This window comes from Pleurodeles waltl, chromosome 3_1, assembly GCF_031143425.1.
Source record: "Pleurodeles waltl isolate 20211129_DDA chromosome 3_1, aPleWal1.hap1.20221129, whole genome shotgun sequence".
In the NCBI taxonomy this organism is placed as follows: domain Eukaryota; kingdom Metazoa; phylum Chordata; class Amphibia; order Caudata; family Salamandridae; genus Pleurodeles; species Pleurodeles waltl.
The window spans coordinates 1,633,647,486-1,633,664,078 of NC_090440.1; the positions used below are offsets into that span (position 1 = coordinate 1,633,647,486).

General features: G+C 48.0%; 1 protein-coding gene across 4 annotated transcripts in view; it reads left to right on the forward strand.

Annotated features, from left to right (window-relative positions):
• Window positions 1-16,593, forward strand: part of UBR3 (ubiquitin protein ligase E3 component n-recognin 3) — a 1,605,611-nt gene that overhangs the window by 1,487,477 nt on the left and 101,541 nt on the right. For all 4 annotated transcript variants that reach the window (XM_069225311.1, XM_069225312.1, XM_069225313.1 and 1 more), the window contains one exon: window positions 11,573-11,752. In XM_069225311.1, the coding sequence (XP_069081412.1) occupies window positions 11,573-11,752 (180 nt within the window). The remainder of the gene's footprint in view (window positions 1-11,572; window positions 11,753-16,593) is intronic.

The window sequence follows — 16,593 nt, forward strand, 5'->3', positions numbered from 1 at the left end:
ACCATTTAGGACCGTGGGTGCTCCGCCTGCCATAGATCCCCTGGGTCACACAAATGGCCCACCATACCTGTTTCTATCACCATTGGCACACACATAGCTCAGTGTACACCACCAAGAGGACATCCACCTACCCCCTTACACGATATCTTCACACACAACTCCATGCATTCATGCCACATCCATCGTGTCCACTGGGTACTCACCTGTTGGTCTGAAGGCCCAGACAGCAGTCCATACTGGGGTAGGACCCCATCCACCAGTCGCTCCAACTCCTCAGAAGTGAAGGCTGAGGCCCTTTCCCCAGTCACATGGCCATGGTAGGTGCCAGACACAGGTCACAGCAGCACATGCAGTGTAGGTACCCTCCCATGGAAGATCAGGAAACAAGTGAGGAATGTGAAATAAAATGGTGGGCACGTCCGTGGCGGTACATACCATCACCCCCGGCGTAGATCCCCATTGGCCACTGTACCCCATAGGGCCCAATATAAACCAATGAGGAATTGCATGGCGGTTAACAGCTGCCTACTGCCCAACGTCGGCGGCATTACCTCACTTCCACCTGTCCCTTCACACAGGACAGGCGGTCGCCATTTCGGGGGGGTGAACAGGCCTATTGATAATTGCTGTGTCACAGGGTAAATAGGCACATACTTATAAATTACACTGTCCCAATACATGATTGCACGTTGTGGACTGCTGTTGTGGTATAGTTGTTCAAATTGTGACAGCATGCTCACTCTTGTGTCCCTTAGATACCTACTGCTGCGGATGGATAGGAGATGGAGACATACCCTGTGTACAGACCCCTGGTGGACTTGGCTACACTGTAGGACAGGCACATAATACTCACCTATAGACTGGACAGGGCCACAATCACAGAGCTGTGTGCCCAGTTGGAACCTGACCTGATCTTAGCTATCCGTCATCCCACTGGGATCCCCCCCCACTTGTGCAAGTGCTATCAGTGCTCCATTTCCTGGCACCTGGCTCTTTCCCAGTGACAGTGGGCTTGGCAACAGGAATGTCACAGCCAATGTTCTCAATAGTGCTGGCAAGAGTGTTGTCTGCCCTATTAAAACACATGTGCAGTTACATTGCTTTCCCCCAGGTGGAGGATTTGGCCACTGTGAAGGCTGGGTTTTATGCAATGGGACATATCCCCAAAATAATTGGGGCAATTGACGGTACACATATTGCATTTGCCCCCCACCCTCAACCCCCACCCCAGGAAAATTAACAGGTGTTCAGGAATCGTAAGAGTTTCCACTCCATGAATGTGAAGATGGTGCGCCTGGCGGGCCAGTACATCTCCCACGTCAATCGTAAGTATCCTGGGCCGGTGCATGATGCCTTTGTCCTATGAAATCACAGTGCCCCAAATGTGATGTCCTAACTACAGAGGCACAGGGTGTGGCTAATAGGTGAGCCTTGGTTCCCACCCAGTATATGTTGGTGTATGCCTATGCTGGTGGCCATAAAGGATAGTGTGTGCCTAAATGTTGTTCCTCAGTATTTGCAGGTGACTCTGGTTACCCAAACCTATCATGGCTGCTGACCCCTGTGAGGAATGCCAGGACAAGGGCAGAAGAACGTTATAATGAGGCACATGGGCGAACCAGAAGGATCATTGAGTGGGCCTTTGGCCTCCAGAAGGCCACGTTCAGGTGCCTCCATCTGACAGGTGGATCCCTGTGCTACTCACCCAAGAAGGTCTGCCAAATAGTAGTGGCATGCTGCATGTTGCACAACCTGGCCCTCAGACGCCATATACCTCTTCTTTAGGAGGAGGAGACTGGAGATGCTCCTGTGGCAGCAGTGGACCCTGAGGACAGTGAGGATGATGAGGCAGAGGATGAGGATGTGGACAACAGAACAATGGTGATACGTCAGTACTTTCAATGACACACAGGTGAGACAGTGCTACTTCACATTTCTGTGACTATTGGTGTATTCTGTGTGGCATTGACATGATGGCATTACCTACTTGTTTCCCCTACTTGCTGTTACCTATGGATATTCATTTTACAGATGTTGGTGATCTGACAGCATTGTCCTGATGTGGTCACAACAACTAGCAACAGGTCATTAATTCTATGTTCATACTATTTATAGTTTAGTTGTAATGGTTGTAGCTGTTTCAATCAATACAAATTTGCAATACATGAAACACTAGTAGTCGAGTGTTATCCAAGGGTGTTTATTATTGTGCTAAAATGTAGAGGGGAAAGTGCAATGGAATGGGGTGATGATGGAGGAAAGCACAGGGTATTGTTCCAGTCTGTTTGTAGCACAGGTGCAATGTCCATGGGGACATAGGAAGGGGAGCAATGGCAGTTCAAGGTGGACAAGGTGACTGAGTGGGACACAAGTGGGACAATCAGGAGAGTCTCATTTGCTGTTGTGGTCTTTGCAAGTGTCTCTGGCTTCTGTCTGGTTCGCAGGGAACGTTTGCTGTGGTGGTTCCCCTTCTGCAGGGGGAAGGGTGCTGGTGGTCTGTGGGTCCTGTGGTGGGGCCTCCTGGCCACTAGCTGCAGCGGACGTGGAGGGCTGTTCAGATGACTGGCTAGTGGTAGGGGCCCGCTGATGTGCTGTTGCCTCCCTCATGATATTGGCCATGTCTGCCAGCACCCCTGTTATGGAGATCAGGATGTTGTAAATAGTCTGCAAGTCCTCCCTGGTCCCCTGATACTGTCCCTCCTGCAGCCGCCTGTTCTCCTGCACATTGTCTAGGATCTGGCCCATCATGTCCTTGAAATGTTGGTAGGCTCACAGGATCTTGGAGAGTGCCTCCTGGAGAGTCGGTTCCCTGGTCCTGTCTTCCCCCTGGCACACAGCAGTCCTCCCAGTGTCCCTGTTGGCTTGTGCCTCTGTCCCCTGAACGGTGTGCCCACTGCCACTGACCCCAGGTCCCTCATTGTCTTGTGGGCGAGGTGCGGCCTGGGGCCCCTGTAGAGGTGGGCACACTGCTGATTGATGCGTCCTGAGGACAGAGACGTTGGTACGCTAGGTGGGTGCTGTGGTGTTGGTTCCTGATGGGGGAGGCTCTGTGGTGGTCTGTGAGTGGGCTTGGGTGATCGGCTGTCCAGTGGACCCTGATGGGCCAGGGAGGTCGTCCAGATTCAGAAGTCCAGAGTTACTGTCATCACTATGGGCCTCTTCTGTTTGGGGACTGGATAGTGGTGGCACCTCCTCTCCAGTGATATTTGCTGGGGTACCTGAGGGGTTGTAAATGATGTATTATGCTTCAAGTGTATGACATATGTACTTCTGTAGCTTCCCCTCTAAGGTTGTTGTTACCCTGCCAGCTCTTGCTTGTGGCATTGGGATTAGAGAGATGTGTTCGTGGAGTGTGTGGGATGTGGTGGAGTGATGGGAGTGAAGGTGTGTGATGGCATGCAGGTATTGGGGGGTGATAATTGTTAAAAGTTGACTTACCAGTGTCCAGTCCTCCCATGCTGTGGGGAAGGAGGTGGGGGTCCACCGCCAGTCCTCTGTATGGCGAGCTGGTGTCTTGCTGCTATGGAACGTACCTTCCCCCATAGCTCGTTCAACCTTTTCCTGATGTCGTCACTTGTTCTTGGGTGCTGTCCCACAGCGTTGACCCTGTCCACGATTCTCCCTTCCTTGCTATTAATATTTGCTTCACCTGTGCTCCAAAGAGCTGTTGCTCTACCCTGATCATTTCCTCCACCATGACCCTTAACTCCTCCTCAGTGAAACATGGGTGCCTTTGTGGTGACATGGGTGATGTGTGTTGGTGAGGGTGTGTTGGGTAATGTGGTGGGGTGTGTGATGTACAGTGCGTGAGGGGTGTAAGTGGTGTGTTTCTAGTTGTCTCTGTGCTCTTCTTCTCAGTCTTCTGGTGGCAATTGTACGTAGGGGTTGTGGGTAATGTGGGTGTGTGTTTTATAGTGGTGTGGGTGTGGTGTGTGTATGGTTGTCAGGTGTGTGTTTTGGGTATTGTCCAATGTAGTGTTGTTTTGTATGTGAGTGTCCATTTTGAGCGCAGCGGTATGTACCCTCAATGGTTTACTGCTTTTGAATGTCCGCCGTGGTGATTCGTGGGTCATAATGTGGTGGGCGTTGTTCTGTTGGCGTAACGGTGTGGGTTTTGGGACCGCCAGTTTATCACTTACCTTTGGTTTGGCGGATTTGTGTATGTGGCTGTATTCTGTCAAAATGGTGTGTGTGTGTGTCATAATATGGTGAATGGATATTCGCCAGCATGGCGGTAAGTTGGCAGCCGTCAGCGAGATTTACTGCCAATGTCATAATGAGGGCCTTAGTCTTTCTTCTCCAGATAAGGCATGTTAGAGACAAGGTACACAATAGGGGAAACAAATGGGGAAACTTATATGCAGACAGCATACATATTACAAAACACAATTGGGCCAGGTGTGCACCACACCACAAAGCAAAGTTACTGTAAATAGACCTTACAACTTAAATCTTGTCAATAAGGGAGTTGTCGTTTTGGCTGCATTATAATAAGTCAGAGAACCATCCTCAGGAGTAAAATGTTTCACTGCTGAAAGAAACAGTCAAATGAACTACAACCTTAGAAAACCATATATATATATATATATATATATATATATATATATATATATATATATATATATATATATATATGTATGTATGTATAATATCGCCCCAAATATTGCAAGTTCAAAATTTCATTAGATTCAATCCTCTCCTTATTTGAATATATGCAATAAATCATGGCATAAGCCATTGATTATGCATAATAATCAATTTGGCCAGTATTTAAAGTAAATAATTATATGCATGAATTGCCATAATTACACGACATGTAAACACAGCAAATTAAAATAGACAAACCTATATGTTAAAAGGTAATGATAAAAAAAAAATGAATTGTTAAACAGTTACATTTGTATTTTCTACTTTGTCCCATATCAATATTATACTCACTTACAAGGTAACTCTCCACAAACACGCCTTCAGTCACCTAGTTATGGCAGTCTTGATACAAGTATGGTTGTAATAGAAGTATGGCTGTGCATCAAATAAACACCTCTCAAATAAATGAGGTTTCAAGATCCAGTCTGAGACAAGGAACAAAACATAGCATATTGTATTAAATGTACAAAACCGGAAAGTAAGAAAAACAAAAACAATTGCTGGATGAGAAAGACCAAGGTAACCACAAGCAAACTCTTCTTAGTTCAACACTTAATTTAATGTCTACGTCCAAAGCATTAATTCCAGCACATAATGGATGACTACACTATATATTAAAATTGTTTAAGAGACTTAGAGGATAAGACAATACAAATATTGTCGCGTGGGCTCTCGTTATCCTAATGAGGCTGCTGGATTTAGGGGGCAATATCACCTGAATTGTGGGGAACTGAGACCAATCCCACGCCATGTGACAACTGTCGGCCTGATCTGTTTCCGGCCAACTAACATCGCGTCATCTCTGCCCACGAACAGGTATGATTTGTGGCATCCGGGCGCATGACAAGATGACTTCTCAGTGAAATGGTGGTGTATCTCTCAATTACATTAGTCTCACACATGCAAAGACAAACAGAGTCAGAAAATGGTTCAATAAGATTTATTGAATCAGCTGTGTCTTAGATAAATTATGGCATGAATTCCATTATTAGAATGATGACACGTTAGAAGCAAAATGATGACAAGAAAAGTGAAATACAAGAAAAGTCCCACCACACTGTCACCATGTGTAATATATGCGGTTCCTACCTAAGCTATTTTACAGCACAGCGTGATAAGCCCTAATCTGCCCTTCAGGATTCCCCCCTGGGAAGGCATCATCCTCCATATCTGAGCAAGGAAGCCTGTTCTCTATAGAGACACCATCTCCATGTAGGCCAGGGAACCGGTCGTCTCAGCAAGCAGCTGCTGCAAGGTCAATCAACATGCGGTTGTAGTCATCTGGCTGGAATCTCCCTCTAACGTGCATGGGACAGAGAAGTGGTTTTATAATAAAACAGCTGATGTTCTAAGAAAATGTCCCCACATAAGGATGTGTGTGTTTCTGTGAATGATGGAGACGCAGTGTACCACTTTGCCAGCAACCCTGCCTCGCTGCAGCCTTGAGGAAAGCACAAAGTGAAAAGAATGTTTCGCTGAGAAGCGCAATGCTTTCCTAGGCGAAAGAACAATTAGATAAAGAAAATAAAACAACACCACGAATGTGGCCTAATCTGAAATAACAAAAATAAAGCATAATAAAACGGGTTAAAGAACACAAGTGGCAGGCCTAGTTGCTAAAATAACATTTCCAGGAACAGCACTAAAATGGGTATTGTAGGAAGTTGGCTCTGTATATACTATCTCAAAGTGAGAGATAGTGTGCACAGAGTCCAAGGGTTCCCCTTAGAGGTTGATAGTGGCAAAATTAGATAATACCAATGCTCTATTTTGTGGTAGTGTGGTTGAGCAGTAGGCTTATCAGAGGGTAGTGTTAAGCATTTGTTGTACACACACAGGCAATAAATGAGGAACACACACTCAAAGACTTAACTCCAGGCCAATAGGTTTTTATATAGAAAAATATGACTTAATTAATTTATTTTAGAACCACAAGATTCAGAATTTAGGTAAGTACATAAATTGTAAGGTCCTTCACATAGGTAAGTATGGAACTTTGAATTAAAACAGTAGTATACAGAGTTGGGGCAAAAATGGCAATAAGCTATTTTAAAAGTGGACACTGCAAACATCAACAGTTCCTGGGGGAGGTAAGTATTGGTTAGTTTCTCAGGTAAGTAAAGCACTTAGAAGTCCAGTCTCCTGGGCATAGGCAGCCCACTGTTGAGGGTTCAAGGCAACCCCAAACCCTCAGCACCAGCAACACAGGGCCAGTCAGGTGCAAAGGTCAAAGGAGGGCCCAAATAACATGGGCGCCTAGGGGTGCTCCGGTTCCAGTCTGCTAGCAGGTTAAGTACCTGTGTCCTTGGGGAGCAAACCAGTTGGGGTTTTTAGAGCAATGGGGGACACACTCAGAGGCACACAAAATACACCCTCAGCGGCACAAGGGCGGCCGGGTGCAGTGTGCAAAGTAGGTGTCTGGTTTTGTGTTGAAAGCACTGGAGTGACCCGGGGGTCACTCTGGCGATGCAGGCAGGGCACAGGGGTCTTCTCGGCCAGCCACCGACTGGGCTAGGATGAGGGCTACCTGCTGGTCAGTCCTACACTGGTAGATGGTTCCTCTCCGTCCTGGGGGCTGAGGGTGCAGTGCTTGGTCCAGGCGTCCGGGTTCCTTTGTTACCAAGCAGTCGAAGTCAGGGGAAGCCTCTGGATCCTGTCTGGAGGTGTCGCTGTGGTGGTGCTGGGAGGTCGACTCAGGGTGTCTACGTCGTTGGAGTCACCTGGGAGTCCTCTCTGCAGTGTTGGTTCTACTGAGCTCGAGCCGGGGGCGTCGGGTGCGGAGTGTTAAGCCTTACGCTTCTGGAGTGAGGCAAGAGTCTCTTTAAAGTTGGTTTCTTGTTTCTGTTTTTGGACATAGCCGGTGTCCTCAGGAGGTTCTTGGTCCTTTAGGTGCAGGTCAGTCCTCTGAGTCCTCAGAGGTCGCTGGTTCCGCTGGATGCGTCGCTGTGCAGGTTCTTTGAATCTGGAGATGGGCCGGTAGGGCTGGGGCCAATTGTTGTTGTTGTTGGGCAGTTGTTGTCTCTGTTGTCTCTACGGGGCTTTCAGGTCAGCAGTCCTTCTTCTTCCTTCAGTTTGCAGAAATCTGATCTCCTGGATTCAAGGTTGCCCCTAAATACTCGATTAAGGGGTGTGTTTAGGTCTGGGGGGCAATAGCCAATAGCTACTGCCCTGGAGGGTGCCTACACCCTCTTTGTGCCTCCTCCCTGAGGGGAGGGGGGCACATCCCTATTCCTGTTGGGGGAATCCTCTAAAACAAGATGGAGGATTTCCTAAGGCAGAGGTCACCTCAGCTCATGACACCTTAGGGGCTGTCCTGACTGGTGGGTGACTCCGCCTTGTTTTTCTCATTATCTCCTCTGGACTTGCTGCCAAAAGTAAGGTCTGTGTCCGGAGGGACCGGCATCTCCACTAGCTGGAGTGCCTTGGGCGCTGTAACACCAGGCTTGAGCCTTTGAGGCTCACCGCCAGGTGTTACAGTTCCTGCAGGGGAGGTGAGAAGCTCTCCACCCAGTGCAGATTTTGTTCCTGGCCACAGAGTGACAAAGGCACTCATCCCATGTGGCCAGAAACCCGTCTGGATGTGGCAGGCCCGAAGGAACTGGTCAGCCTAACACTAGGAATTGGACTGGTTTACAGGGGGCATCTCTAAGATCCCCTCTGTGTATTTTTCAATAAATCCCACACTGGCATCAGTGTGGATTTATTGTGCTGAGAAGTTTGATACCAAAATTCTCAGAATTCAGTGTAGCCATTATGGAACTGTGGAGTTCCTATTTGACAGACTCCCAGACCATATATTCTTTATGGGTACCTTGCACTTACAATGTCTAAGATTTGGCTTAGACACTTTAGGGGCATAGTGCTCATGCAACTATGCCCTCACCTGTGGAATAGTGCACCCTGCCTTTGGGCTGTAAGGCCTGCTAGAGGGGTGACTTACCTATGCCACAGGCAGTGGGATGTGGGCATGGCACTCTGAGGGGAGTGCCATGTCGACTTAGAGAATTTTCTCCCCACCAGCACATAAGCTGTGAGGCAGTGTACATGTGCTGAGTGAGGGATCCCCAGGGTGACATAATACATGCTGCAGCCCTTAGAGACCTAACCTGGTCACAGGGCCCTTGGTACCAGGGATACCATTTACAAGGGACTTATCTATGTGGCAGGGCTGTGCCAATTGTGGAGACAAAGGTACAGTGTAGGGAACGAGCACTGGTGCTGGGGCCTGGTTAGCAGGATCCCAGCACACTTTCAATCATAACTAGTATTAACAAAAGGCAAAACGTTAGTGGGTAACCATGCCATGAAAGGCATTTTCCTACAGCTACACAATACTACACCGGTAAAAAAAAAATCGCTTGATGTGCAGCACAACCCTTATTGTAAAGTTGATAATATAGAGCTTCTGCAGTATGTGCAGAGTTTATCTGTTTATTATCTGAAGAACATTTGATTAACGGATTTGTTCTGTAACTGGGGTAGAATCAACCAAAGAAAGGGGGATATTAGAGCTTATGTTGAAACAACCACATTTTTAAGTTTTTCTTTAGAAATATGTGGTCATTAATTTCTCTCATGCTTGAAGCATAGAAGGCCACTGTGTAGCTAACTTGACTGAGAGCGTTCTGGGATCCTGCTAACCTGGCCCCAGGCTCTGTGTTCCTTGCCTAAACTGTATTGTTGCTTCCACAATTGGCACACCTCTGACACGCAGCTAAAGTCCCTTGTAAAAGGTACCAGTGGTACCAAGGGCCCTGTGGCCAGGGAGGGTCCCTAAGGGCTGCAGCATGTATTATGCCACCCTAAGAGACCCCTTAGAAAACACATGCACACTGCCATTGCAGCTTGTGTGTGCTGGTGGGGAGAAAAAGGTAAAGTCGACATGGCACTCCCCTCAGAGTGCCATGCCCACAAACCACTACCTGTGGCATAGGTAAGTCACCCCTCTATCAGGCCTTACAGCCCTAAAACAGGGTGCACTATACCACAGGTGAGGGCACAGCTGCGTGAGCACTACAATTCTTAGACTTTGTAAGTGCAGGGTAGCCATACTGAGTATATGGTCTGGGAGTCTGTCATTACGAACTCCACAGCACCATAATGGTTACACTGAATACTGGGAAGTTTGGTATTAAACTTCTCAGCACAATAAACCCACACTGATGCCACTGAGGGATTTATTTAAAAATGCACACAGAGTGGGATCTTAGCGATGCCCCTTATTTGTTAGCCCAACTGCTAGTGCAAGGCTGACCAGTCTGTGCCAGCCTGCCACTTCCAGATGAGTTTCTGACCACATGGGGTGAGTGCCTATGTGCACTCGGTGGTCAGAAACAAAGCCTGTCCTGGGTGGAGGTGCTTCACACCTCCCCCTGCAGGAACTGTAACACCTGGAGGTGAGCCTCAAAGGATCAAGCCTGAAGTTACAGTGCCCCAGGGCACTCCTGCTAGTGGAGATGAGGGGTCCCTTAGGGTGGCACAACACATGCTGAAGCCCTTAGGGACCTTCCCTGGGCACAGGGCCCTTGGTACCACTGGTACCTTTTACAAGGGACTTATCTGTGTATCAGGGGAATGCCAATTGTGGAAATAATGGTACATTTTTAGTGAAAGAACACTGGTGCTGGGGCCTAGTTAGCAGGGTCCCCGCACACTCTGTCAAGTCAGCATCAATATCAGGCAAAAATTGGGTGGGGGGGTGTAACTGCACCAAGGAGCCATTTTCCTACAGAAACATTTCTGTGTTTGGTGCCAACAAAAAGGTTTACATCTGGGCTCTTCAACCGCAGAATAGATCTTGCCACATCTCTTATACCTACCAAAATCTGGCCTTGCATATTCATTCAGAAAGGTCCATCTAGCGGCAGTATCTCGCTTTCGGAAGTCTGACAAGTCATCTTCACTTTGGCGAGCAAGAATCATTGAACAGTTTCTTAAGGGACTTTTCAGAGTCTTTCCTCCTATGAAGGAAACTCCTCCTGCTTGCTATCTCAGTATCGTATTAATCCAGCTAATGAAAGCCTCGTTTGAACCAGTCCACAAAGCAGACTTAAAATATCTCACTTGGAAGACAGTGTTACTTCTAGCACTACCATCAGCCAGAAGAGTAAGTGAGTTGCAAGCATTCACCATAATGGAACCGTTCCTCCAATTAAAAAAGGACAGTGTTATATTGAGAACTAACTGCAAATTCATACGTAAAATACTTTAAGATTTTCATGCTAACGAGCCCATTATTTTAAAGACATTTTTTCCAAACCCTCAAACAATAACAGAAAGATCTATGCACACTTTTGACTTAAAAGGTGCATTACATTTTCCTTACACACCACAAAAAAAGCTATAAAAGTACTCTGCTGCTTTCTAAGTAACCATGGAACCCCCACTTCGATGACCGGGAATGATTCAAGCATGTGAATGTATGAAAGATATCAATACTGGAGATCTACAGTTACAGATAAGTAACTTATTTTCATCACCAGAACCATCTTTGGCAAATGGAAGCTTGAGAGGGATAGACTCAATGCCGGGCCCTGATCCGCCTGGTTACATCACTGCTCTATGAGCCTGAATGGTGTCTCTTTGAGAGAGAATATGTATTTGCATGTCAGTGCTGTAACACGCATGTATAAATGAGTTAGTAGTAAATCTACAACTTGGTAACGCCTGCTTTTCTTCTTACTGAATTCCCAGCAATGTATGTCATTCACTGTCTCGTGTGCTTCTTCCCTATAATGTGGGACAAACATTGGGGTGAAGAGTTGTGATACCAACGGGAAAAGCCCCAAGTTCCAGAGGTTATACAGTCTGTAGGGAAATGCAAAGTCTAACGTTTGATTTCTCACTTTACACTTGAGGATATGTATTTGCTATATTGACTCATCTGACTCATCTAAAATAATTTCATTGTTTCTATATATAATAGGAAGAAGATGAATTCTCAGTTCTTGCTGGCTGCCTAGGACTGTTGCCGTCACCCGTGCAGACCCCACAGCAGTTCACCAGTGCCTCTTGTCTTCACTGGGCTGTGCCAGCATTTGACATGATAGCTCAGTGGTGCTTAGAAGTGGTTGCATTTTCTGACATGCATGCTGATCAAGTACAAGTATGTGTAAACGTTGCAGTGACAATTGCCACTGTTTTTATGACTTTTATTTGAAAATTACTCTATATGTAATATTTTTCATGTAGCAATGACTGTGTTGTCCTTAAAAAAATATCAGTAGCTATGTTGTTGAGAAGTCGCTTAATAAAACAGGTGTAATGTTTCTTAACTCCGATAAAAAAGATGACTGAATAGCAGCCTGGAATCATGAAAGGTACATGGCTCAGTTTGAATTATTGTTTAATGCTGTTAGGAAATGAACGTTGCATGTGTGTGATGTAAGTTTTAAACATACAAAATGTGCATTTACTCTGCCTGCCTCAATGAAGTTAGAGTTGCTGCATTCATTACCAGTCAAACCAATTCAAGATGGAACACGTGCAGCTCATTTTCCTGTAAGCAACAGATGGCAAACCTGGGACAGGCTGAAGATATATTCAATCCATGTTTGAGGCCCAAGACCTTATACAAGGGGGCTACCCTGTTTCAGTGACAAAGTATGCAGATTACAAGCCTTGACAAAACAAATAGGTTCAGCTTTTCAGTCAGTGTCTGAATGCCTCTATCCATGCAAACACTCTTCCATCCATCCATACTCTGTTACTCATCATCCATGCACTCAGACTTTTTTACAAGTATTTTTAATGTTTGCCTAATATGCAATGTAGGCATTACAGTTCTGCTAACATTTTTTAGATGTCCTTAAGAGTTATAATTACATATATGATAAAGACTTCTAGTTGCAGGTTCTTGCAGGTTCCTTACTTTAGAATTTCCCCCATGTGTCAGTCTGGATCTGGAGATTTTTCTTCGAGCAATACACTTGCTCGCCGTTAGGTGGCTTCGGTTGACTCCGTCATTGATGTCGTGGTCACTGTGATGACGTCGCGGTCAGACATAGGCGCCACCCAGGTGCGGTGACATCAGTTCTTTTCTTTCCATGCCATGCACAGATCCGGAGAGAGCTAACTTTGTCATTTTTTGACCGATTTGAACTTTTTGTCATCTTTTTGACTTCTTTGGTGCATCGAGGAATGTCTTGAAAGACCTACTTCAAACCCTGCAGTGCCTGTCACCGCATGATGTCAGTGATGGATCTGCACCTGGTGTGCTTGTGGTGTCTGGGGCGCGAACACGACCCAAAGCCGTGCTCTGAGTGTCAGGCAGTGAACCCGAAGGCTTTGAGGGAGCAGTCCCTAAAGCTAATGGTGGCCCGGTGCTCTACTCCGCGTCGCTCCCAGTCTCAAAGGAGAGGAAGGTCTCGAGACCACTCACTCGTAGAGTTACCACCACTCCTCGTCTCATCCCAAATCTTTGGAACATTTGTGTCACAAGAAAAATAAGTTGAAGAAAGCTAAACATTCTTGACTTCACCCCATCGCCCGGCCGAAGTAACGCAGGAAAACGTCAACGTTCGAGCCTACTTCTGGGTCTGGTTCACGCCTCACATAGTTTCCAGGAGCTGGAGCAAACCCTGCCCAACTCAAGGAATTTTATGAGGCCAGGCACCTCATCTTTGGGCAGCCCGACCCCCTGCAGCCCTTCGGATGGGGGCGCATTGGGTTCTGTGCCAGCAGCTCTGACCCCCGGCCTCAGAGGGCCCCTCCGGATCCATTCTTGGATCAGTGCTGACACTGGTCATACCAATGCGGTCTTCCCTGGCGCCAACTAAGCCGTCAACGCTCCTGATGTCGGTTGGGCCCACAATCGACATCAACCCAATCCTCATCCTTGACAACCCGGAGCCCTGGAACGGCTTTGATCAGTGCCGCTTCCGACTACGACATGGCCACCTCAGCCCCAGTTGAATTCGAACCCTTTTTATTCTGGGCACAAATATGAGAAAGGATTGGAGGGGACGTAGGACCCGTTAGATTACCAGCTAGACAACCCCGACGTGGACTGGGCATAGAAATTGGGCGAGGCTTGTGGTCTGGATACTTCTCCAGACTCTTGCATGCTTTCTCCTCCTACCGTGGCTATGGCAGAGGGAGTGTCTTACTCCATGGTGGTCAGTACAGTGGCTAAGGTCCTAAACCTTGAACTTTCCTCTGTGGAAGTCAGGACTAACCTCCTGGCAGAGGTGCTTCAGCCTGGGACTTCCACTTGGGAACTTCTCCTTCCTTTTTATGAAGCCCTCACCAGTGTCCTTGTGGGTACTTGGATTAGACCCAGCTCAGCAGCTCCTGTGAATGGAACAATCGCCCACCTGCATCAGCCTGCCCCGGATGACCCTAAATTCCTGTCCTAACACTACACGCCTTAGAGCCTTGTCATCCAGGCTTCTTCTTTCTCTGGCACATTCCCATCTGCTCCTTTGGATACGGAATCAAAAAGACTGGCTCAACTTGGGAAGAACATTTTTGTGTCCTCCAGTTTGGCATTGCAGTCTGTGAACACCGCATGCCTTTTGGGCAACTACACCCATTCATTGTGGGATATGGTCACACAGGTATCGCCACGGGTCTCAGAGGAGGCCTGCGCCATCATCTCCCACGCCTTTGCTGATGGGAGGGATGCGGCTAAGTTCATAATTCGTTGTGGGCTGTACACGACCGACTCACTGCGGAGATCGGTTGCGTCGACGATGGCCTTGAGGTGCCACGCCTGGTTGAGGACATCTGTTTTTTCGGGGGATGTCCAACGGGCTCTCATGAACATGCCCTTTAATGGCACCCGTCTTTTTGGAGATAAAGCAGAAGTGCTTGAAAGCTTCAAGGAGTCGCGGCCCACGGCTCGGTCCCTTGGCCTTGCTGCTGCCCCTCGCCCAACACAGCCCGCTTTTCGCCCCTTTCGTGTTCGCGGAAGGGGCTCCTTGTCTCGTCCTTTCCCTGCCAGCCACTGAGCGGCGCATGCTACTCAGCCACTGCACGGCCGGGGACACAGAATCCCACATGCTTGTGGGACAGGGCAACATAGATCTGCCAGGTCCACCCTGACACCTGCCGAAGCCTCAAAACCCTCCTACTCCGTTCCATCATCTCAGTAGGGGGTAGAATCAGCCATCACCTGCCCCACAGGGAATCCATCACGATGGACAGGTGGGTTTTGCAAATAGTCTGAAGAGGCCACTCCCTCCCCTTTGAGACTGCTTCTCCCGCTATGCCTCCATCCTATGGCTGCTTATTGGAAGGTCATCTTGCACTTCTCCGTGAGGAAGTCCCAGCTCTCTTAGCCAAGGGAGCCATAGTGAGGGTCCCTGCGCCAGAAGTAGATTGTGGTTCTTATTCCTGCTACTTTCTTGTGCCCAGAAAGGACAAGGGCCTAATTCCTATCCTAGACCTTCAGACCCTCAAACCCTCAATCTCCATCTCAGGAAGGAGTAGTTAAAAATGTTCAGGCGCTAGTTGCCATTTGTGGTAGGTCTCAAGCACCAGCGCCCCTTGGATGTTCGCGAAAGTGATGGCGGAGGTTGCAGGTTAGGGGTTTCAGCCTTCCCTCTACCTCAACGACTGGCTGTTGAAGGTGAACACACCCCAGAAAGTCCTCCCAAAAGCGAGTCCAGGATATTCAGGCCATGATTCCGATGTTTCAGCCTCTATCCTGGATTTCGGTAAGAATGACTCAGATGCTGCTTGGTCTCATGGCCTCCTGCATCCTGCTGATGACCCATGCCAGATGGCATACGCAGGCATGAAGTGGGACCTGATATTCCAGTGGGCGCAGCATCTTGGGAATCTCTCCAATATGGCCCACATCTCTGAGGGAACTGCAAAAGACCTGCAGCAGTGGTTTTCGAATCATGATTAGGTCAATGGCAGATCCCTCTCCCTCCCCCCTACCGGATCTTACGGTAGTGACAGATGCGTCACTCATGGGATGGGGTAGCCACATGGGAGAGGCAGAGATCAGCGGTTCTCTGGTGGAGTCCAGACTCCACATCAATCTTTTGGAGCTCCGGGCAATGTGGCTTCCATTGAAAGCATTCCTTCCCTCTTTAAGAGGGAAAGTGGTGCAAGTGTTCATGGAGAACACTACGACCATGTGGTACTGCAACAAGCAGGGCAGAGTGGAGTTGTGGATTCTTTGTCAAGAGACTCTACGCCTCTGGACGTGGCTGGAACCTCAGGGCATAATCCTGGTGGTTCAACATATGACGGGCTCTCTGCGCGCTAGAGCAGACAAACTCTGCTATCAATGCATAGTCTATCACAAATGGCGTCTCCATCCGGAGGTGGCGCCAGGCCTCTTTCAGCAGTGGGGAGAGCCTTGGTTAGATCTGTTTGAATCTGCAGAGAATGTACAATGTCAGCTGTTTTGCGCGTTGGAGTTTCCAAGGTGGCAAACGATCGCTGGCGCTTTTCGTCTCAAGTAGAACTCAAGCCTCCTTTCTGCCAATACCACTTCTGTCCAGAGTTCTGAAGAAGATCAAGAGCAACCGGGCCAAAGTAATCCGTGTGACTCTGGACTGGGAAAGAAGTGTATGGTATCCAGAGCTACTGAGCATGGCTACGGATCCTCTGATCAGACTTCCTCTTCGGAAAGATCTTCTGTCGCAGAAGCATGGAATGGTTCTCCACCCCAGCCTGTTCAGTCTTCGCCTTCTTGCGTGGAGTTGGAGCGGCAGCAGTTGACAGCTTTCGACCTTCTGCCCGAAGTCTGTGATGTTATTCTGGCAGCCAGGTGTTCCTCCACCAAAATGGTTTACGCCTGTCATTGGATTGCTGGCCCAACCTTCCCTATTCAAGTCTCCCATTGTTGGAAGGTTCCTTAAATGACTCACCCATTTATTTCCTCCGACCCCATTCATATGCCCCAGTGGTACTTGAACCCAGTCCTAACTTACCTTATGTGTTGCCCTTTTGAGCCGCTGCACAGTTGTCCACTAGGGCTCCCAACAA